At 45.9% G+C, this 24,979-nt stretch overlaps 1 protein-coding gene across 1 annotated transcript in view; it reads left to right on the forward strand.

The window, feature by feature from the left end:
• Positions 1 to 24,979, forward strand: part of tenm3 (teneurin transmembrane protein 3) — a 329,857-nt gene that overhangs the window by 17,417 nt on the left and 287,461 nt on the right. The window contains exons 2-4 of the mRNA XM_085911853.1: positions 8,685 to 8,900; positions 9,436 to 9,547; positions 11,730 to 11,800. Coding sequence (XP_085767979.1) covers positions 8,798 to 8,900; positions 9,436 to 9,547; positions 11,730 to 11,800 — 286 coding nt within the window. The 5' untranslated portion in view covers positions 8,685 to 8,797. The remainder of the gene's footprint in view (positions 1 to 8,684; positions 8,901 to 9,435; positions 9,548 to 11,729; positions 11,801 to 24,979) is intronic.

The raw sequence follows: 24,979 nt of genomic DNA on the forward strand, positions 1-24,979 counted from the left end.
CCTTCCCCTAGGTAAGACACGCATATATTAAGAGGGGACACAAAACAATACAGGAAAAAACAAAAAAAAAATATACTCTTATATAAACCCGCCACCCTCAAGAAACCAATACCCCCACCTGAACCCTACTGCTACATTGCAAAACATTTCTGAAGTTAAACTACTTAAATCCCAGCTCCTTCAACCTCCACCCAATAGCCTCTCAGGTTGAACTGCCCCTGCACTGCAGAACAATGTGCTCCACCGATTCCTCCTCCTGACAGATCTCACATTGTGTTTCCCGATACGATGTAAAGTCTTAAGACCACTGTGCCCCGATCTGAGTCTCGTAATCATTTCCTCCCTTCTACATACCCCTGTGACTCTACTTCCTCTTATATCTCTCTTAAACTGTTTAAAATGCCTCCCAGTGAGCCCTGTATCCCATTGTTTTTGCCATTCTGCTATTCTAGCGTAGCATGTCTCCAGACAGCACTGTTGGCCTCAGACATACTGTTATTCACCCGAGTATCCACGGTTCCTTTTTTCAGCGCATCTTTTGCCAGCCTGTCCACTCTCTTATTACCATCAATTCCACAGTGTGCAGCCACCCACATAAACTAAACATAATTTCCCTGCTTAAGTATACTCGTGAACGTAGTAAGAATATTATACAATATCTCTTTTACTGGATAAAAGGACTGAATGCTGGACAATACTGAAGCAGAATCCTAACACCTTGCCCTGGTTAGTCCGCTCTGCCCATTTTAATGCATCCAAAATAGCCACAATATCCACTTTATCTAATCCAGCCGACATTCGTCTCGTCATACCTATTTTCTGTGCTGGAATTGCCACACCAAAACCTGTTAATCCCGAAACTGGTTCTTTGGTTCCATCTGTATAAATACAAACACAATCCGAGTACCTCAGCTCTGAGTAATAATCAAAGGCTGCAACAAGATCCACCTTATTTTCGCAGGATGAGACTATCCATGGCTCTTCAGATGAATCCAGAAGTTAACCATGATTTGTTTCCTTCTCAAGTCCAAAGGCATCTCACCCATCTCCACCTGTAAGACACCCACTGGAGCAGTTTTAAAAGCTCCACAACATATCCTCAGAGCCTGGGCCTGTATTACATTGTGTTTTTAACAATGGCGGTCCTGCTGACCCATAACTCACACACCCATAGTCAATCACAGATCTTATCAGAGCTTGATAAAAAGCTTCAGTGCTCAACAGCTCACTCCCCACTCTCATCCTGCTAAACACCTCATCACATTAATAGCCTTTTTACATTTCCCTTCAATCCTGTCGATATGCTCCCGCCATTTCTTTTTCGAAGAAGAAAGAACGTGTTTTTTTTTTTTTACCTGGACAACAAAGAACTTTTGGCTGTCGTTCTGGCACTGAAGGAATGAAGGCATTGGGACAGAACTACCTTTTGTGGGATGGACAGATCATGAAAATCTATTTGGCCTTCGTTCCGCCTACAGATTGAATGCTTGCCTTAAGTAGTGGTATTAATTATTTTTCCCCACTCCTATCATTTGATCAAGGCAAAAGTGCAAGATGTTTTGACATTTACGGAGTATATCCTGCCTCCAACTGTCACTCTTTTTCAATTTTAATCTGACAGGAGAGATAGGGGATTAGGTGAGTTAGAGATTAAGTACATTACACTTGTGAACTCCTTGAAACGAGGGACTAACAATGGGTAGAGGACAGGGATATAGTAAAGAAAATAGAAGAATGTGGTTAAATTTCAGAACATTTTGAAATAGTTTAAAGATCAACAGAAATTTTGAGGTAAGGTTCAGATTCAAAGATGTACCTATATTTGAAGGTCTGCATAAAATATTTCCGTAGTAATCTTGTTTCTTGCTTTTTAAAAATAATAATAATAATCCATCCATTTTCTGTACCGCTTGTCCCCACGGGGGTCTTGGGCATGCTGGAGCCTACTCCAGCAGCCATTGGGCAGTACGTGGAGGACAACCTGAACCGGTTGCCAGCCAATCGCAAGGCACACAGAGACGAACAACCATCCGCACTTGTACTCACACCTATGGACAATTTGGAGTGCTCAATCAGCCTACCATGCATGTTTTTGGGATGTGGGAGGAAACCAGAGTGCCCGGAGAAAACCCATGCAGGCACGGGGAGAACATGTAAACTCCACACAGGGCGGGTGGAATCGACCCGCACCCTCTTAAGTGTGAGGGGGATGTGCTAACCAGTGCGTTATTGTGCCACCATTATTATTATCCATCCATCCATCCTTCCATCCATCCTCTTCCGCTTATCCGGGGTCGGGTCGCGGGGGCAGCAGCTTTAGGAGGGACTCCCAGACCTCCCTCTCCCCAGCCACTTCATCCAGCTCATCCCGGGGGATCCCAAGGCGTTCCCAGGCCAGCCGAGAGACGTAGTCTCTCCAGCGCGTCCTGGGTCGTCCCCGGGGTCTCCGGGAGGCGTCCAGGAGGCATCCTGATGAAATGCCCGAGCCACCTCATCTGGCTCCCCTCAACGTGGAGGAGCAGCGGCTCTACTCCGAGTCTCTCCCGGATGACCGAGCTTCTCACCCTATCTCTAAGGGAGAGCCCAGACACCCTGCGGAGGAAACTAATTTCGGCCGCTTGTATCCTGGATCTCGTTCTTTCGGTCACGACCCATAGCTCGTGACCATAGGTGAGGGTAGGAGCGTAGATCGACCGGTAAATCGAGAGCTTTGCCATTTGGCTCAGCTCTCTCTTCACCACGACGGACCGGTACAGAGTCCGCATTACTGCCGACGCTGCAACGATCCACCTGTCGATCTCGCGCTCCATCCTGCCCTCACTCGTGAACAAGACCGCAAGATACTTGAACTCCTCCACTTGGGGCAGGTTCTCATCCCCGATCCGGAGAGGGCATTCCACCCTTTTCCGACCGAGGACCATGGACCCGGATTTGGAGGTGCTAACCCTCATCCCGACCGCTTCACACTCGGCTGCGAACCGCTCCAGTGAGAGCTGGAGATCACGGACTGAAGAAGCCAACAGCACCACGTCATCTGCAAAAAGCAGTGACGCGATGCTGAGGTCCCCAAACCGGACCCCCTCAACGCCTCGGCTGCGCCTAGAAATTCTGTCCATACAAATTATGAACAGAATCGGTGACAAAGGGCAGCCTTGGCGGAGTCCAACCCTCACTGGGAACGAATCTGACTTACTGCCTGAAATGCGGACCAAACTCTGGCATCGGTGATACAGGGACCGAACCGCCCTTATCAGTTGGCTCAGCACCCCATACTCCCGAAGCACCCTCCAGAGAACCTCCCGAGGGACACGGTCGAACGCCTTCTCCAAGTCCACAAAACACATGTGGACTGGTTGGGCGAACTCTCATGCACCCTCGAGGATCTTGCCGAGGGTGTAGAGCTGGTCCACTGTTCCAGGGCCAGGACGAAAGCCACACTGCTCCTCCTGAATCCGAGGCTCGACCTCCCGACGGATCCTCCTCTCCAGCACCCCTGAATAGACCTTACCAGGGAGGTTGAGGAGTGTGATTCCCCTGTAATTGGAACACACCCTCCGGTCCCCCTTCTTAAAGAGGGGAACCACCACCCCAGTCTGCCAATCCAGAGGCACCGTCCCCGATGTCCACGCAATGCTGTAGAGGCGTGTCAGCCATGACAGCCCCACAACATCCAGAGCCTTTAAGAACTCCGGGCGGATCTCATCCACCCCCGGGGCCTTGCCACCGAGGAGTTTTTTAACTACCTCAGTGACTTCGACCTCCGAGATTGGAGAGTCCGCCTCAAAGTCCTCAGGCCCTGCTTCCACATTAGAAGGCGTTTCGGTGGAATTGAGGAGGTCTTCGAAGTATTCCCCCACCGACTCACGACATCCCGAGTCGAGGTCAGCAGCACACCATCCCACTGTAAACAGTGTTGACCGTGCACTGATTCCCCCTCCTGAGACGCCGGATGGTGGACCAGAATTTCCTCGAAGCCGTCCGGAAGTCATTCTCCATGGCCTCGCCAAACTCCTCCCACGCCCGGGTTTTTGCCTCAGCAACCGCCGAAGCCGCGTTCCGCTTGGCCATCCGGTACCTGTCAGCTGCCTCCAGAGTCCCGCAGGCCAAAACGGCCCTATAGGACTCCTTCTTCAGCTTGACGGCATCCCTTACCGGCGGTGTCCACCAGCGGGTTCGGGGATTGCCGCCACGACAGGCACCAACAACCTTACGGCCACAGCTCCGGTCGGCTGCCTCAACAATGGAGGCACGGAACATGGTCCACTCGGACTCAATGTCCCCCGCCTCCCCCGGGACGTGGGAAAAGCTCTGCCGAAGGTGGGAGTTGAAGCTCTTCCTGACAGGGAATTCTGACAGACGTTCCCAGCAGACCCTCACAGAGCGTTTGGGTCTGCCAGGTCGGACCGGCATCTTCCCCCACCATCGGAGCCAACCCACCACCAGGTGGTGATCAGTTGACAGCTCCGCCCCTCTCTTCACCCGAGTGTCCAAAACATGCGGCCGCAAATCCGATGACACGACTACAAGGTCGATCAACGAACTGCGGCCTAGGGTGTCCTAGTGCCAAGTGCACACATGAACACCCTTGTGCTTGAACATGGTGTTCATTATAGAAAATCCGTGTTGAGCACAGAAGTCCAACAATAGAACACCGCTCGGGTCCAGATTGGGGGGGCCGTTCCTCCCAATCACGCCCTTCCAGGTCTCACTGCCATTGCCCACGTGAGCATTGAAGTCACCCAGTAGAACGATGGAGTCCACAGAAGGAGCGCTCTCCAGTACTTCCTCCAGGGACTTTAAGAAGGGTGGGTACTCTGAGCTGCCGTTCGGTGCATAGACACAAACAACAGTCAGGACCCGTCCCCCCACCTGAAGGCGGAGGGAAGCTACCCGCTCACTCACTGGGGTGAACCCCAATGTGCAGGTGCCCAGCCGGGGGGATATAAGTATGCCGACACCTGCTCGACGCCTCTCACCGTGGGCAACTCCAGAGTGGAAGAGAGTCCAGCCCCTCTCGAGAGGGCTTGTACCAGAGCCCAAACTATATGTGGAGGCAAGTCTGACTATGTCTAGTCGGAACCTTTCTGCCTCACACACCAGCTCGGGCTCCTTTCCAGCCAGAGAGGTGACATTCCATGTCCCTAGAGCCAGCCTCTGCAGCCGGGGATCGGACCGCCAAGGTCCCCGCCTTTGGCCGCCGCCGAGCTCACTATGCACCCGACCCCTTTGGCCCCTCCTATAGGTGGTGAGTCCATTGGAAGGGGGACCCACGTTTTCTTTTCGGGCTATGTCCGACCGGACCCCGTGAGCGAAGGCCCGGCCACCAGGCGCTCGCCTTCGAGCCCCACCTCCAGGCCTGGCTCCAGAGAGGGGCCCCGGTGACCCGCGTCCGGGCGAGGGAAAACGACATCCATATATTTTATTCATCATAAGGGGTCTTCTGAGCCGTGCTTTGTCTGGCCCCTCACCTAGGACCCTTCTGCCATGGGTGACCCTACCAGGGGCATGAAGCCCCAGACAACATGGCTCCTAGGATCATAGGGCACGCAAACCCCTCCACCACGGTAAGGTGACAACTCACGGAGGGGACCATTATTATTAATATAATATTATTGACAATAAGAAGAAGACGACAGAGAAGGAATAAAGTCTCCTTTTGTTAGTGTCAGTTCCACACTCTTCCACACTCTGAAAATTCAGATTTTTTTTTATTTAAATCTTTATTTGGCTCTTTAACAAAACTGAAAACAAAAAATTGAAAAAATGACTTGTATATATATTTCTACATTTGTGTCAGAAATTATACTTCAAGCATTACGTATCATTCAAATTATATATATATTATGATATACATATACTTTTATTATGAAACATAGTAAGCATGAAAGAAGTTTGGGCTGTTTGGGAATTATCTATCAAACTGCTACCTTAGTTTTCCTTTCACTTTGAACAAAGTAACCATGAAAACAGCAGTTCAGGCAAAAACATTAGCCTATAGTTTTATACTTTTTATACTTTTAATCAAAGCCCAGTACATTGTCTGGCTTTTTTTTACATTCCTAAAATATGCATTATAAATTAACTGACTACGCTAAACTTCTTTTAAATGAGCATTGTTCGTCAATATGTATGTAGTGTATGTCTGGATAGCAGTCCAGAGCATAGCCTGCCTCTTGGCCAAAGTCAGCTAACGTAGCTCACCTGTTACCGTGAACATGATTAGAGGGAAAAAAAGTCATCGATGTATTATTATTCTCCAAACCAAAATCTTGGCAAAAATGAACTGTTGCATGATCAATCTGTGTTTCAATGTCAAATCAAAACAATATTTTGTGGGGTTTTTGTTCGTTTTTTTTAATCAGGTTTTCCCCAATGTTTGGAATATTGTGTTATGGTCAGATGAAACCAAAGCTGAATCCGTCCATCCATCCATCCATCCATCCATCCATCCATCCATCCATCCATCCATCCATCTATTTTCCGTACGACTTTTGGAGTGCAAAAGCCTATTCTAGCAGTCATCGGGCAGCAGTTGTGGGACACCCTGAACTGGTTGCCAGACACACAGGGCAGGGCACACAGAGATGAACAATAATACGCACTCACACCTATGCGCAATTTGGAGTGCTCAATCGGCCTACCATGCATGTTTTTAAGATGTTGGGAAGAAACCGAAGTACCCGGAGAAAACCCACAGCTGCATGGGGAAACATGCAAACTCCACACAGGCAGGACCGCTGTGAGGCGGACGTGCTAACCAGTGCGCCACCATGCCACCCCTTCTATGATAATACTTTCCAAAAATGTTCTTCATGAGCTTTTTTTAAATGGACAACATTTTTACTTTCAAGAATGTAGAACTGATAGATGATTCTACCTTTTACTTACTTAGACTGATATGAACCTACATTTCGGTGTGTGTGGTTTAAAATGTCCTCCCCCTCTTAGGTTTTGTACACCCCCTTCATTCTGAAATATTTTTTGAATATCCATCCATCCGTTATCTTTTTCGTTTGTCCCGCTTGAGGGTTGTGAGCATACTGGAGCCTCTCCCAGCAATCATCGGGCAGTCGGCGGGGACACCCTGAACTGGTTGCCAGCCAATCGCAGGGCACACAGAGACAGATAACCATTCTTAGTAGCATTCACACCTATGGGCAATTTGGAGTGCATCTAAAATGTAGTATTTGGTTTTATTCAGAGGACCTTTAAATGGTATCAGGTAGATGCTGACTCCCATCTAACATGAATGTAGATAAGATTCTGAACAGTCACATCGTAGTTTTAAGACATGGTGCACATTGTGTCACCACATTATTTTAGTAGTTTAGTCTGACTTCCCCACAGAATTGCTATTACTTTTGACTGAATTGTACATTTTATGTCAGATTATTGGTGGGAAATGTCAGGAATGGTTGGAGCTGGGCACCCAAATGCGCTTGGACCAGGGTTTATTGAAGGGAAGGGAGATGGGCGGACAGAGACACAGACGGGGCAGGCAGAGGCTCACGGACAGCAGGCAGGGACAGAAGGTCCACTCGGACCAGGAAAAGATACATAAAAAAAAGATACTGACCGTGAGCCTACCCATGAGACCGGGGAAATGCACAACGGGACAGGAACGCCGGGAGCAGAAACAGACAGGGGAGTAACCGTAGATACCGACAATGAACAACACACGGGCAAGGTTTAAATAGACGAGGTAACACGAGGGAGCAGGTGACAGTCATTACGGTGATGACAGGGATGTGGCGGAGGGAAGTTGTCGGCAGAGTGTCCCGTGCCACAGGCACATAACAGAAAACATTTCAAATGATGTACAGTAATCCCTTGTTTATCGCAGATAATTGGTTCCAAGACCATCCACGATAGGTGAAAATCCGCAAAGTAATGTCACCCTCTCATTTTGAACACACATACTTTTTTTGTGTATCAGTAAATGTATATTAAACCATATAAGTGCATATGTTATCATTAGAACATTAAATATTAGTTTCAAACATGTAAATACTATATTAATAGTGTAAATGACATACAGATAAAATAATGTGTAAATAATTTAAATGTGATACGTGCATGCGTGTGTGTGTGTGTGTGTGTGTGTGTGTGTGTGTGTGTGTGTGTGTGTGTGTGTGTGTGTGTGTGTGTGTGTGTGTGTGTGTGTGTGTGTGTAAAATAAAAAGTATACATACTGTAAACATATTTTAAGAACTCATTGTTATAAAAACTTTTTTATAACAAGGAACAAGTGCATACTGTAAATATGGTTTGAGAACTATTTTATTATTATAAAAACACATTTATAACAAGGTATAACAACTTTTTTATAACAAGATACAAGTGTATGTACTGCAATTGTGTGGTTACTCCCCGCCTTCTGCTGGCGTGCAGGCAACTTTCGTGCCATGATTCCTCAATTTTGAATTTTTATTTTGAATCTTTTATTTGCGATGTACTGAAGCCGCGATAAAAGAACCACGACGTAGCGAGGAATTTTGTATACATTAGTCTCATTTTGTATAATCAAAGCCTGAGTTGTGTAGTTGTATATTAACATTTATATACACTACACTGTCAACAAACAGTTACAATTGATGTAAGCCATGAATATAGTTTAAAATAAGGCAAAGTTCTCTGTAAGACATTAGTAGTGAAATGTTTTTTTTCATGTACTATGTTCACAGGATGAAATCTGCCCTCCATCTTCTGTAATTCATTTTCTTCCTTCAAATCTCTTTCTCTTTTCTCTCTACCTATCTTTCTTCCTGTAAAATAAGCTGTTACACAGCATGCCTCAATGTTTGCCAGCAACACCAGAGGAAGCAATATGGAAGTGAAAGAGCGACGTCTATACTGCTCACTCAGTAAGGCCCACAAGGACAAGGAGGGGGCATATCATGGTGAGATAGCCAACATTTGTTAATTAATTTGTTCACTTAGGCATGGTTTCCCTAATGGACTCCTTGGGGCATGTAAGCTGTTGGGAAAAAAGTACTTTTAAATAAGTAACAGTTACCTGTGTTAGTTACCTGTGCCTAGTGGTAGAGTGTCCGCCCTGAGACTGGAAGGTTGTGGGTTCAAACCCCGGCCGGGTCATACTAAAGACTATAAAAATGGAACCCATTGCCTCCGTGCTTGGCACTCAGCATTTAGGGTTGGATTTGGGGGGTTAGATCGTCAAATGATTCCCGAGCGCGGCCCCGCTGCTGCTCACTGCTCCCTTCTCCCCCAGGGGATGGATCAAAATCACACGGGGATGGGTTAATTGCAGAGGACAAATTTCACCACATCCACGTGTGTGTGATGATGATCATTGGGACTTTAACTGTGTTACGTTTGTATGAATGTAAACTACTACTACAGCAACAACCGAATGGTCATCATCTTGTACATTACAAATCTATCTTCTACTTTTATCTATCTTTTCTTCTTCAGGGAACAGTGAAGACTGTGCTATTGGCCACCAAGAAGTACGTGTTCCAACTCAGAAGTCTTACTCCTCTAGTGAGACTCTCAAAGCCTTTGACCAGCACCAAGACCAGACCAGGTGAGAAATTAAATTATACTGGTAGTACCGTAATTTTCGGACTATAAGTCACGTTTTTTGTCATACTTTGGGTGGGGGGGGGCCACTTATACTCAGGAGCGACTTATAAGTGATTTTTTTCACAAATTTTCAAAATTCAAAAATCCGCGATGTAGTGAAACCGTGATAAACGAACCCCGATGTAGCAAGGGATTACTGTCATTTGAACTGCAAGTGACGTCACCGGTGCTGCGCGGCGGTTGTTTAGATAAAAGGCAAAGGATTCGATCACGGGATGACGAAGATGACGAAGGGCCCCACGTACTACCGGCATCATTAGCGGCTTTGTTTGTAAGTGACATGGAGGACGAAGAGTTTGAAGGACAGAAGGTTTGAAAATCTATTATGGCTTTTACGCACGCCCGGTCCTTCTCGACGGGAGCTCTCTTTCACTTTCGTGGATGAAAGTCGGGGGCCTGCGCTCGGCCAGGTGGCTGTCCAGGGATGGTGGATGGGGCTCGGACATGGCTTTTACGCATGCCCGGTCATACTCTACGGAGCTGTCTTTCACTTTCGTGGATGGAAGTCGGCGGCCGGCGCTCAGCCGGGTGGCTGTCCGGGGACATTGGATGCGGCTCAGACATGGCTTTTACGCACGCCCGGTCCTTCTTGACGGAAGCTCTCTTTCACCTCCGTGGACGGAAGTCGGGGGCCAGCGCTCGGCCGGGTGGTTGTCCGGGGACGGTGGATGGGGCTCGGACATGGCTTTTACACACGCCCGGTCCTATTTATGGAGCTCTCTTCCACCTCTGTGGCTGGAAGTTCAGTAGTTGTTGGCTCGTTGAACTCTTGTTTTGTTAAATACGGTAAAGACATTTCGCGGACAGTGAGAACTTTTTTTCTTTGTGATCTCAGATTGCCTCATTCTTTGTGATCTCAGATTGCCTCATTCTAACATAATTGGCACCGACGTGAATCACTATGTCTGAGTAGCTAGTGTTGTTGGAACTACGCTGTTGACTAGTCCTATTGCGAGTTAGCTCCATGAGATTAGCTTCTATTTCGGGTGCTCTGCCCCCAGGAATACACATTACCGTGGCTGGATTTTTAAGCGTGATATTTCGGGTGATGGAGTCACCTATGACCAAGGTGCGAGGGCCAGTAGACCGAGATGACTTTGGACGGCTATGCAATTTACCTGGCTCATCGCGATTAGCAAGCCGCTTGGGGCTAATGCTAACGGGGCTAGCGGGCTGACTACAGTCCGCGACAGTGTCCGCCACATTTAATGTTATCGCACTATTCTGCTCTAACTGGCGGACACGTCCCTCTAGCAGGGACAACCTCTCGAACAGAAGGGTGCATTTGGTGCACAAAGCCGTACAAACCTCTTGATCCGCAGCCATACTTACGTGTCCGAAGATCTAACACTGTTGTAGATTTCCAGTAACAAAAAAGATGCTCAATTTCTATGTTAAATGTTATAATGCCTTACTGTTACTAATAGTGAAATGTGGCACGTTACTTAAGCTCCTTGGCACGTGTCAAGGCGCACACAGATACGCTTCCGCCTCCTGACTCGCTACACCTTGCGTCAGCCAATCAGATTCAAGAAATGTGTCACCTGATATTCTGTGCAATGTTGAGCCAAAAACAAAACAATGATCATCTTCGCTGTTCGTGCCCATCCCGGGATGTAAAATACTTCCTTGTACCTGAACAACAAAACGGTGACAGATATTAAAGTCCCAATGATCATCGTCACACACACATCTGGGTGTGGTGAAATTTGTTCCCTGCATTTAACCCATCCCCATGTGATTTTGATCCATCCCCTGGGGGAGAGGGGAGCAGTGAGCAGCAGTGGTGCCCCACTCGGGAATTATTTGGTGATCTCACCCCCCAATTCCAACCCTTAATGCTGAGTGCCAAGCAGGTAGGCAATGGGTCCCATTTTTAAAGTTTTTGGTATGACCCGTCTGGGGTTTGAACCCACAACCTTCCAGTCTCAGGTCGGACACTCTACTACTATGCCACAGAGCTGGTTTTTATATTAGAGTTGTATACCTTTCAAAACCAAAAAGTTTTAATTTGCATTGTGACCTCTCTCCAAAGGAACCTTAAAAGGGACCTAATGATAGGAATTACCAAATGTCATGAAAAGTACTATTGTTACATTATTTCCAACATCATGTTTTGACAGGTTATTTTATGGGACATCGAAAGGACACAAGGACATGGTTCATCGTGAACAAGATGAGTACAACATAGATGGTGAGTATTAATTTAAATGCATGCATGCATATATAAGAAAATACATCCACTCATCCACCTTCTTCCGCTTATCCGGGGTCGGGTCGCGGGGGCATCAGCTTTAGGAGGGACTCCCAGACTTCCCTCTCCCCAGCCACTTCATCCAGCTCATCCCAGGGGATCCCAAGTCGTTCCCAGGCCAGCCGAGAGACATAGTCTCTCCAGCGCATCCTGGGTTGTCCGCAGGGTCTCCTACCGGTGGGACATGCCCGGAACACCTCCCCAGGGAGGCGTCCAGGAGGCATCCTGATGAGATGCCCGAGCCACCTCATCTGGCTCCTCTCAACGTGGAGGAGCAGCGGCTCTACTCCGAGTCTCTCCTAAATGACCGAGCTCCTCACCCTATCTCTAAGAGAGCGCCCGGACACCCTGCGGAGGAAACTCATTTCGGCCGCTTGTATCCTGGATCTCGTTCTTTTGGTCACGACTCATAGCTCGTGACCATAGGTGAGGGTAGGAGCATAGATCGACCGGTAAATCGAGAGCTTTGCCTTTTGGCTCAGCTCTCTCTTCACCACGACGGACCGGTACAGAGGGTAGCCTCCCTCCGCCTTCGGTTGGGGGGGACGGGTCCTGTTGTTTGTGTCTATGCACCAAATGGCAGCTCAGAGTACACACCCTTCTTGGAGTCCCTGGAGAAGGTGCTGGAGAGCGCTCCTTCTGGGGACTCCATCGTCCTACTGGGTGACTTCAATGCTCACGTAGGCAATGACAGTGAGACCTGGAAGGGCATGATTGGGAGGAATGGCCCCCCGATCTGGTGTTCTATTGTTGGACCTCTGTGCTCTACACAGATTTTATATATATATATATATATATATATATATATATATATATATATATATATATATATATATATATATATATATATATATATATATATATATATATATTTTTTTTTTTATTTTTTTTTTTTTTTTCAAAGTCAAAGTCCGCTTTATTGTCAATTTCTTCACATGTCAAGGCACACAAAGAGATCGAAATTACGTTTCCCACCGTCCCACGGTGACTAGACACAGTACACAACACTCACAATCAAATAGCACAGAGTAAAAACGAACAGACAACAGCAACGAATAAGTAATAAGCAAATAACCCAAATAAATAAACAATAAATAATAAATAGACAAATAAGAGCAGCAAAATGGAGCAAACGCGCTAATAGCAGACAGCCAGATCAAAGCGCAAAAGAACAGGACGTCATGCAGCACAGGTTGGAGTGGGGAGGGAATTCAGGATCCGGACAGCTTGGAGTACAAAGCTGTCTCTGAGTCTGGTGGTGCGGGAGCGCAGGCATCTGTACCTCTTCCTAGAGGGCAGAAGAACAAACAAAGAGTGAGCGGGGTGACTCACATCACACACAATCGCGGCCACTTTGCGGGTGAGACGGGAGGCGTAAACTTCCTTCAGGGAGGGGAGTGGAGCCCTGATGATTTTAATCGCAGTGTTCACTATACGCTGCAGGGCCTTCATGTTGTACTCAGAGCAGCCACCACCCCACACAGCGATACAACTGGAGAGGACGCTCTCAATGGTGCCACGGTAGAATGTGGTCATGACGGCGGGAGGAACACTTGCTCGCCTGAGTTTCCGCAGAAAGTACAGGCGGCGCTGAGCTTTCTTCGCCAGCGCCGCAGCGTTGGTGGTTCAGGAGAGGTCCTCACTGATGCGCACCCCCAGTAATCTGGTGCTGCTCACCCTCTCCACCACAGCACCGTCGACGATCAGCGGCAGGTGGTGGGTGTGACCCTTCCGTAAGTCAATGATAATCTCCTTGGTCTTTTTGACGTTCAGCAGAAGGTTGTTGTCCCTGCACCATGCGGCCAAAAGGTCGATCTCCGATCTGTAGTGAGTCTCGTTGCCACCGGTGATCAGACCCACCACAGTCGTGTCGTCGGCATATTTCAGCACGCGGTTGCTGCTGTAGGTCGCAGTGCAGTCATGCGTCGGCAGGGTGAAGAGCAGCGGACTGAGCACGCAGCCTTGAGGGGCCCCCGTGCTCAGCGTCATGCTACCGGAGACATTGTCGCCCACACGCACTACTTGATGCCTCTGACAGAGGAAGTCCAGTAGCCAGTTGCAAAGGGAGGTACTGAGGCCCAGCTTGTAGAGTTTGCAAATGAGACGCTGTGGAACAATGGTGTTGAATGCAGAACTGAAGTCCACAAACAGCAATCGCACATACGAGTCTGTTCTCCAGGTGGGTGAGGGCAGAGTTGAGGGCAGAGCAGATGGCATCCTCAGAAGACCGATTGGGTCGGAAGGCAAACTGGAAGGGGTCCACGGTGGGGGGAAGAACAGATCTGATGTGCGCCAACTCAAGCCTCTCAAAGCACTTCATGACGATGGGGGTCAGTGCCACAGGGCGGTAGTCATTGAAGCAGGAAGGAGCAGGATTTTTCGGCACAGGTATGATGGTGGCAGCCTTGAAGCATGACGGGACGACGGCCTGCTGCAGGGAAATGTTAAAGATGTCCGTGAAGACATCCATCAGCTCCTCAGCTCAGTCCTTCAGCGCCCGTCCTGGGATGTTGTCCGGGCCCGCCGCCTTACGGGTGTTGATAGCAGCAAGCGTCCTCCTCACGCTAACGGCAGAGAGGCACAGGGGCTGCTCGTCTGAATAGGGAGGAGTCTTCAGCGGGCAAGTGTCGTTCTGTGCGTCGAAGTGAGCAAAGAAGCGGTTCAATTCGTTGAGCAGAGGGACGTCGCCCTCACAGCTCTGCGGCGCGGGCTTGTAGTCCGTGATGGTCTGAATGCCTCGCCACAGGCCCTGAGCATCCCTGCTGTCCTTGAAGTGGGCAGCAATCTTGGAAGAGAACGCCCTTTTCGCATCCTTGATGCCCCGGGACAGTCTCGCCCTAGCCAATCTCACGCCCGCTTCATCCTCCGCCCTGTAGACTTTGTCTCTGGCCCTCAGCAGCCCGAGGACAGCCCCTGTCAGCCATGGCTTCCAGTTAGCCCGAGTGACTACGTACTTAGTGAGGGTCACATCATCAATGCACTTTGCGATGTAAGAGGTCACAGAGTCAGCATACTCCTCAATGTCTGTCCGATTGTCGCAAGTGGCTGCCTGCTTAAACATTTCCTAGTCTGTATTGCCAAAGTAGTCCCGAAGAGCATCAGAGGCCCCCTCAGGCCACACTCGAACTCGTTTTCGAACCGGCCTGGAAGTTCTCACTCTCAGTCTGTACGCGGGGGTAAGCAGAACGGTGACGTGGTCAGAAAGTCCGATGTTGGGGAGGGGGGTGGCGTTGAAAGCTCCTTTATGTGCAGTATAGACCAAGTCCAGGAAGCTGCCACCACGTGTTGGAAAAGTAACATGCTGGTGAAGCTTTGGAAAGACAGACTTCAGGTCAGCATGATTAAAATCACTAGCGAAGATGATGAGACCGTCAGGGTGCGCCGTCTGCTGATCACTGACAGCCTGATACAGTTCATTGAGGGCCGTGATCCTGTCACTTTCAACGTAAGAAGGCGGGATGTAGACCGCGAAAAGCAGAATCGCAGTAAACTCCCTTGGTAAGTAAAAAGGACGGCACTTAACGATCACAAACTCCGCCAGTGGCGAGCAGTGTCTGCGTACAACTACAGAGTCCCGGCATCATTCGTCACGGATGTAGACACAGATTCCTCCTCCACGCGATTTTCCCCCTTTTACAATGGTCTGGTCCGCTCGATAGCACGTCAGCTGCTCCAGTTGCACAGCAGAGTCCGGAATGTTGACATTCAGCCAAGTTTCAGTGAACACGAGCACACAGCAGTTACTCGTGGATCTCAGCAGACGAATGTAATCCATTTTGTTGTCCACCGAACAGACGTTCGCCAGAAGAATGGAAGGCACGGCCGGGCGAGTTGGGTTCGCCGCTAGCCTGGCCCGGACGCCTCCGCGCTTTCCCCTCTTCTGCCTCCTCACACACCGCTTCCGACGCTGCTTATCCGGGTTAGGAGTAGCAGACGAGTCCGGCGGTGAATCAGGCCGGAGTAGTCCCATTGCCTTTAATGTCCCCGTATCAAAGTTCAAAATTCGCAAAACTCTCTTTCGCTGATGTCGACCAGAACCGGCCTGCTGTACTTGTAGCACAACGTGGTACGATCAGATAAACACATAACCACAGCCACCTTGGAAGAAAAAAAAAAAAAAAAAAAAAATATATATATATATATATATATATATATATATATATATATATATATATATATATATATATACCGTAATTTTCAGACTATAAATCGCGTTTTTTGTCATAGTTATGGCGAGGGGGCGACTTATACTCAGGAGCGACTTATATGTGATTTTTTTTCACAAATTTTCAAAATTCAAAAATCTGCGATGTAGTGAAACCGCAATAAACAAACCGCGATGTAAGCAAGGGATTACTGTCATTTGAACTGCAAGTGACGTCACCTGTGCTGCGCGGCGGTTGTTTACATAAAAGACAAAGGATTCGATCACGGGATGACGAAGGGCCCCACGTACTACCGCCATCATTAGCGGCTTTGTTTGTAAGTGACACGGACGACGAAGAGTTTGAAGGATTTAATGATTTGGCGTGACACAGAACGTTTGAAAAACTATTATGGCTTTTACGCACGCCCGGTCCTTCTCGACGGGAGCTCTCTTTCACCTCCGTGGATGGAAGTCGGGGGCCGGCGCTCGGCCGAGTGGCTGTCCGCAGACGATGGATCGGGTTCGGACATGGCTTTTACGCACGCCCGAACATACTCTATAGAGCTTTCTTTCACCTCCGTGGATGGAAGTCAGGGGCCGGCGCTCGGCCAGGTGGCTGTCCAGGGACGGTGGATGGGGCTCGGACATGGCTTTTACGCACGCCCGCTCCTATTCTATGGAGCTCTCTTCCACCTCCGTGGCTGGAAATGCCACCTCCGGGGACGGAAGTCCACGCCGCCACACGCCTGGAAGTCGACGCCGGGGCTTGGGGCCATATGGTGGTGAACTATTTATGTTATAGTTATTTGATATATTTTATTTCATGTAGCAACTTGTATATGTTTTTATCGTTACAGTTCAGTAGTTGTTTCCCCGTTGAACTCTTGTTTTGTTAAATAAAGAGTCGTTTATGTTGAAAATGTTCCTCTGCTCTGTCCTCCACCTTTTGATTGTTTTGTTTTTTACGACGACACTCTCTTGCAAAGTGTCCAACAGTTGTCAGAATCTGGTGGGGGTTTTGAACCATATGGCGGCCTGCGACCTTGTTGGCCTTGACCTCTTCGTCAGCCCCATTGGGAACTTTGGAAGAAGACTGTTGCATCTTTATCTAGATGATTATCATCATTATCTAGATGAAATACATCAGAACTTTTGCCTTTCTTGATCACTTTGTCAGCCTCTCTGGCCCACTGCATGGTTGTTGTAACACAAGCAGTATCCGCTTTCACCAAGTCTTTCCGCACCCAGTTGTCTAATTCAGGGGGGGAACCAGGGAGGAGCGCATTTTTTAGCTGTTGCTGATAAGCAGTCTCAGCTGCATCATTGAATGGGATGCCATTATGCACCCTAAATTCTTTTTCAAATCTTAATGGAATGGCAGCCTCATCACTTTTTATCTTTCCATTTTTGGTCTTTTGAATTTGTTCTCTTCGCTCTTGTGAAGTTTTCAACCACACTCTAGCACATTTCAATTCTCTCTCTTTTCTTTCCTTTCTCAATCCCTTTGGCTTCCTAGCCACACTCTCCTCCAAAACATCTACCACTACGTCCCACATTTCAACTTTGAACTTCCCTTCTACTCCATACTTTTTCTTCCACTGTGGCATGTATCGCATACAATTAAAAAATCTACTCGCCATGTACTTCTCATCTCCTTCAAGAGCTAGAGATTTACCGTTTTTATTTCCCATCTCAACTTGGTATTTCAGGATTTTTCAATTTATTTTCAAAAAAAAATGTTTTTTTGTTTTTTCTTTGAGGATCCCCAATGCAGGTTTAAATTGACCCTTCAACAAAATTGCCTCTTAGTCAAGTTAACCTACCAGTCACACACTCAACCACACAAACTAGCACTTTTTAACTTTTAGGCCTATCTAGGATGGGTGTAAAACCCTTCCAAACAGCTTGGAAAAAACGGACAAAAAAGAATCTACGCCCTTCTCCAATTAAGAAAAAGAAGCTCTGTTTTTTCTAACCAGTTCCTTCCACTGGGTCTTGGACCCGAGCTGTTCTTTGGCTCGGAAAAACAAACAAAGAAAAATCTACACTCTTCTTTGAATCACAAAAAAGAAGCTTTGTGTTTCGTAGCACGTTCCTTCCACTGGGACTCCAACCCAAGCCAGAACCCGTTGCTTGGAAGAACAGACAAAGAAGAATCTACGCACATCTTCGATGAACGAAAAGGAAGCTCTGTTTTTGTTAGTCTGTTCCTTCCACTGGGACTAGAACCCAAGCTATATTTTGTGCACTTTCCACTCTTACGCGTTTCACAACAACACAATCACACAATTTTAGGGCTTTAACTTACTTGTCCCCTGGTTCGTTGCACTGCCGGGTCCCGTCAATCCACTGTTGTCAGACGAAGGCAGACCTAAGATGCTGGCCCAGCGAAGAATTTTCTTGCCAGGTCTTTTCTTTACCAGGTCCTGCTAATGCACGCTGGCTTGTCGACAATGCAGCACGTCGTCCTCCGTCGATCAGCAGTGGGTATGTTGGAATCCGGGTCACGGCACCAAAATGTTAGAGATGTTCTGACTCTAACTTATTTTACAAGAACCACACAGGAGACAGTATGCCCTTTCAGCACTTGCAAGTGGAGAGCCCGTTCGTTACTGTAGGTACAGCAATGTTCGAACAAACTCTTCCGTTAGTCTCTTACAAGAGCATATTTATTGAGAACAAGTAGGGTGGGGGTGACATTGGACATGTTTGGTGGTCACCTCAGCAACTGGTTAATCAGTGCAGAGGGTCCCAGCTCATTGTTTTACAAGGCCGTAAAAAACAGAAACTAGTGGATCATTGTAGATGACTAACTAAGCAAGAAAGTGTTTCCACACCATTTGGAAAGTTTTGACAACTGAATGTTTAAACTTTTCAGAGTCAAGGAAAGGTAAAATGTTTATCCATCCATCCATTTTCTGAACCGCTTTGTCCCCACGGGGGTCGCGGGCGTGCTGGAGCCTATCCCAGCCGTCATCGACACCCTGAACCGGTTGCCAGCCAATCGCAGGGCACACAGAGACAAACAACCATCCACACTCGCACTCATACCTAGGGACAATTTAGAGCAGGGGTGTCAAACTCATTTTGGTCTGGGGGCCGCATACAGCTTAATCTGATCTCAAGGGGGCCAGACCAGTAAACTCATTGCAAAATTACATAGAAGTAACAATAAGTCCACTTTTTTCTTTGTATTAGTGCAAAGGAGAAGAAGTAAATGATTAAATTGTTATATTAAATGAATTGTCCTTTTACTAAATATATTATGAACAACTTAAGAGTTTTTAAGAAAAGTATGTGCAATTTTAACAACACTTTTACTCAGTTTAACATTTATTTAAGACTTAAATAATAAATAAATATTATAAGTGCTCTGTAATATCAACCATAAATGCAAGGTCCATCAGCCATAGTGGGCACTGTAATTCCTTAACAGGTTTTCCTTTTTTCTCCATGAATTGTCCGATTTCCCCACGTAGATCAAAGAAGCGCTTCAGCACAGCACCTCTGCTTAACCATCTTACCTCAGTGTGGTATGGCAGACCATGGGTAATGTTACAGTCCCTGAGAAGGCTGTCAAACTGACGATGATTGAGACCTCTGGCTCTGATGAAATTAACAGTTCGGACAACCACCTCCATGAGGTGATCCATTTTTAACGACTTGCAGCATAATGCCTCCTGATGCAAAATGCAATGAAATGTCCAAAAATCACCCCCTCCATTTGCGGCTTGTACTTTGAACTTTGTCACACCTGCCTTTTTCCCGATCATTGACGGCGCACCACCAGTAGCCAGGCTTACGGCACGGGACCAGTCCGCCCCGACTCTGTCCAGCGCTCCAACGACGGAGCGGAAAATGTCCTCAGCTGTTCTGGTGTCGGTCATAGGCACCAACTCGAGAAACTCCTCTGTGACAGTCAAAGTCTCGTCAACTCCACGAATGAATATGGCCAGTTGAGCGATGTCTGTAATATCAGTACTCTCATCAATTGCAACAGAAAATGCCAGAAATGACTCCACTTTGCGTTTCAGTTGGCTCTCCAAATCTGTCGATAGTTCCAAAATCCTGTCTGCCACGGTATTTCTCGTCAAGCTAATATTGGCAAAAGCTTGTCTCTTCTCAGGACACACAATTTCGGCAGCCTTCAGCATGCAGTTTTTGACGAACTCCCCCTCACAGTACGGCTTTCATGCTAATGCTATTTGGCTAGCAATTAGATAGCTGGCTTTCACCGCAGCATCACTGGCCTCTCGGCTCCAGGTGAAAACAGATTGCTGTTTCTTCAGACTCACCAACATTTCATTTACCTTCTGTTTTCTCATTTCTCCGTGCAAGCGGTTGTATTTCTCGCCATGCTGAGTTTCATAGTGGCGCCGAATATTGTATTTCTTAAGCACCGAAACTTGCTGCATGAACACCAGGCACACAAGTTTCCCATTCACCTCCGTGAACACATAGGAAGAGGTCCATTTTTCCTGAAAAATCCGACACTCTGTGTCCACTTTTCTCTTTTTTGACAGTGACATTTCGCTGATGAGGGTGCCAGCGTCAACAGAAAAAGCGGGTAAAGGGATAGAACCAATCAGTGCTTCACTCTGCTGGTAGTTCCGCCGCAGCGCCCTAGCGGACAATATAGGAACTGCAGATTCGAAAGAAAATGAAGTTCATTCTTTTTTTTTTTTTTTTAATAATGCAGATTTATCCCCCGGGCCAGACTGAACCCCTTGGTGGGCCGGTTCCGGCCCGCGGGCCGTACGTTTGACACCCCAGATTTAGAGTCTTCAATCGGCCTACCAAGCATGTTTTTGGGATGTGGGAGGAAACCAGAGTGCCCGGAGAAAACCCAAGCGGACACGGGGGGAACATGCAAACTCCACACAGGGAGGGCCGGAGGCGGACTTGAACCCGCACCCACCTAACTGTGAGGCGGACGTGCTACCCAGCGCTCCACCGAGCCGCCTGGTAAAAGGTTTAAACAAAGTTAACAATTCTAGTCTACATTCCAACATGATCATACGATCAAGATAGTTTATAAACCCTAACAGTTTACCAAACCCACGTCTTTCCTGGTACTTTGTTAACGCTACAATATAGTTATATCCTAGATCTCTGCAGCGCACACGCGGCGTTGTTGACATAAAGAACGAGGATTTTGATCGATGGATTTAATGATTTGGAGTGACACAGATGGTTTGATAATATTGTTGTAATATGATCGTTATTTGAAATATACTTTATATGTTATGTTATAAATATACTTTATATGTTATCGTTATATGGGTCTGGAATAATTAGAAAACCAACTTACAACGTGTCCGACGTCAGCATATGTGACGCATACGCGGCATTGTTTACATAAAGCACGATCGATGGATTTAATAAATTGGAGTGACACAGATGGTATGATAAACGTGTTATTTATGTCATACTTACTTGAATAACTCTGAATGTTACGTCAGGCCCGTTCTCAGCTCCTTGTTTGTGTATATGTCACGTTAGCATACCGTATTGTTTAGCCTGTTGTTATTGGTTATATATGTTTTTTTTTCACTTTATTGTGCATTTTATGGCTGGTGCAATTTATACTCCGGAGTGTGTGTGTGTGTGTGTGTGTGTGTGTGTGTGTGTGTATGTATGTATATATATATATATATATATATAATTTTTTTATTTTTTTCTATATGTATGCTTCATGAAGGCCAGGCGTGTAAAAAATGAAATTTGACTGGTTAAAAAACAGCTATTGATCACAGTGTGTAGGTGTATGTGAACCCATGATTTAGAAAGCCAAAGGCAGAATACATTGACAGAACATTAATGAAAAAATCACACCCATGAAATGAGCATAATAGAATATTGGAAATAAATTAATACAACTTCTACTTTTTATATATTTCATTTTTTTTATAAGAACCTTGGAACATCAAGGGCCAAAATTTAGACCAAAATCACTGTTTCCTTATATGTATGAATAATTTCCTTTTGCTATTTGAAAGCTGATACGACTAGTATGAGCTGGTTAAACCTTGTAGAAAAATGAACAAAATAAAGAAAAGAAATTGAGCTCGTACTGTCACATTTTCTTAATTTAAATAAATTACATTGAGTACCGCGGTATGACAGACTTTAACACATTATGCAATAGTAAATGTATCGCTAAGTAAATGTAAAAAAAAAAAGGGGGGTGGGCAAAATAACAAATAGTAATGAAATATGCCAACCGTCAGAGTTGTTCTTCAGCACCAATTAATACAGCATCAATTTGGGGAAATTCTTATCTGCTTTTTTTAGTTTGTGTAATTGTAGCTCATTTAAAATTAATACAACTTTTAATTGGAGAGCAGCACTCTTCAGCTTCAGCTGTGACATTAATTACAGAAAGCTTTTATAATTCTCCTTTCATTTGCTGATTAAAGATGAAAAGGGGCATTTTGTGATTTTTCAGATCATTCATTTCCCTCTTTTCATTTATATTTCAAGGGACTGATATGCATGTAATCTAAACCTGATTTACTGTTTGAAAAAGAAAGTAGCTGAATTTCACCTCCATACTTCAATGCCCCATTTCAAATGTATTCCTATCATCCAATTTGAAGGCATTACTTGCCGCTATTGTTCTATCGGATTTACCTTCTCCCTGAAAACTGCAACAAATAAGGGACATAGAGCATGACGGGAAATGGCCAAAATCAACTTCACTTTTTTGTTGTACTGTGTTGTTTTATCCTAGTGTTCAACCACCAGACAAACTACGGTCTATTTTGGTAAACACCACCACCATGTTCATGTCTAGACAAGCCTCGAAGTCATCTGACTCTGTGCAGATGGCAGGGAGAATGGTAGAGGGGACATCTCCTGTGCTTCGAATTTCTCAGTGCAAAAATGCACCTAGGGTTTTTTTTCCAAGAAAATCTTTATTTGTACATTGGTCCAAATAAATCAATACTCCCACCTTCCAAAGTAAGCTTTTAGGTGTACACATTTGACGTCTATTACATTTGTGACATATTCTTGCAGTATTTCTGTATGCCATAAAATATTGAGTCTTAAACTTTTCTAACAAATCTGTTTGAGGCAGGCTCATGTTGGGCACTCTGAGCCCTATTTTGGTACACTAGCGCCCTTGTGTTTGATGCAAAAACTGACGCAAATACATTTTCGTTGCTGAGACGAGTCTAGTAATGGGCTGGAAATTCGTTGAGTTGACTTCGCTCAACAATTTTCATGTTGTGGTAGGTCCAATTTAATGTGTTTGTGTTTTTGGCTGACCATGATACGCCTCAATAAGCGTTCCGACGTATTGTTAAAAAAGGAAATCCCCATGCCTGTGCTCACATTTGTGCTGGGCTCAAAAATAGGACTCCAGTTCATGGCGCAGATGGTCCATTGGAGGATTTTGATCAAAGGGCAGGGAGACTGTTTCGCCCATATTTCATTTATGAATATAGCAATTGTGTGGGCCAATTCTTCTGAATCATTGTAGGAGTTATTAGTAAAAAATACATGATTATTATCATCATATTGTTTTAGGTATGTGTGTGCGCCCGTTTCCTTTTTCTTCAATTTTCATTTTATTCATTTAGTTTTTTACTGGAGGCATGGACACGAAGTAAAGCTGTGTCTAAGGACTTTACCTCACTGTAGCTCCGTAAATACGTAGGCTATACTGCGTACTTCGACCTTGAGCAAATGTTTTTTTTGCAGAAATTGGGGTGTCTTGCACTTTCTGCCATGTCTATATTTCCTATGCAAATAAGGTGCGCCATATTTAAAGGGATGGGAAGAAGCCGCATGACTAAATGACTGTGCTGACACTCACATGGTGCAGACAGCCTTTGTCTACCTATGCCCAGCAGCATTGGTCTCCAAATTTGCCAAAACTCTGTCTGACCCACCCCTTTTGCGCCACACTGCGCTAAACTTGCGCCCTGACTGAAAATAGGGCACTATATGTTCTTTAGTTTCTGAATATCTATTAAAAAACATTTCATTCAATGGTATGCATTTAAAATTGGTCATAATTCATAGTGTTTATGTGAATGAATCGTTATAGTTACTTAATAATAACCAAGTTGTTGTTATTAAACAGTTGTTGTCATAGTGTATAGTTTCAAAAATTCCATCAATGATATCATCACATTGTAATGTGTAATGTATGCGGGCTGGTTTGTGATGATTATGATATTAGTCTTGGTTAATTCACGGCCTGACCTAAGGGAGAAAATTAATGCTCAATGCGACAAATTTTAATGCCTGCAGTATCATATTTACAATGACCTTTTACATTATACATCTAATAGCAGCAGATGAAACTCGGCATTTTGCTTGTATTTCACTCTATAGTTTTATTCAGTTTCATAGAAAAAATATTTGCCCAGCGATTGGCTGGTGATCAGTTTGCCAATTGCCCAAAGACTGCTGGGACAGGCTTTGGCATGCCTACAAACCTCGCGAGGATGAAGCGGTTCAGAAGATGAATGAGAGAATGAATGAATGAATGAATAGTTAATATAATAAAATGAATAACTTGAAGTTATTCATACTAATCATACTTTAATCACAAAAGTTCCATATTTTCAAATATAAAAAGTTGTCATGCTTATTTTTTTGTCTTTTCATATTTTTCCCGGGTTTCATTTGCATGAAGTGAATAGCCATCCATCCCTTTTCTATTGGGCCTGCCTTTATTGGGGACCATGAGTAAGCAGCAGCCGATCCCTGCAGTTGTGCCCAGGTGATTTTGTATCAGAGACAGGGTGCACTCTGAACTCACCCCAATCAATTGCAGGGCTCAAACAAACACTAATCAGTCACAATAACACCACTGGACAATTTGTATTCTTCTGATTCTGATTTTTTGGGGATAAGAAAGCAGATGCATTCACTACTCCCTACAGTGCTGCCATCAAGTCAATGTTATCGACCATATTTTCCCGACTGTAAGACGCTACCTTTTGCACAAGCTTTGA

Source organism: Syngnathus leptorhynchus, chromosome 5, assembly GCF_054491065.1.
Source record: "Syngnathus leptorhynchus isolate UIUO chromosome 5, UIUO_Slep, whole genome shotgun sequence".
NCBI classification, from domain to species: domain Eukaryota; kingdom Metazoa; phylum Chordata; class Actinopteri; order Syngnathiformes; family Syngnathidae; genus Syngnathus; species Syngnathus leptorhynchus.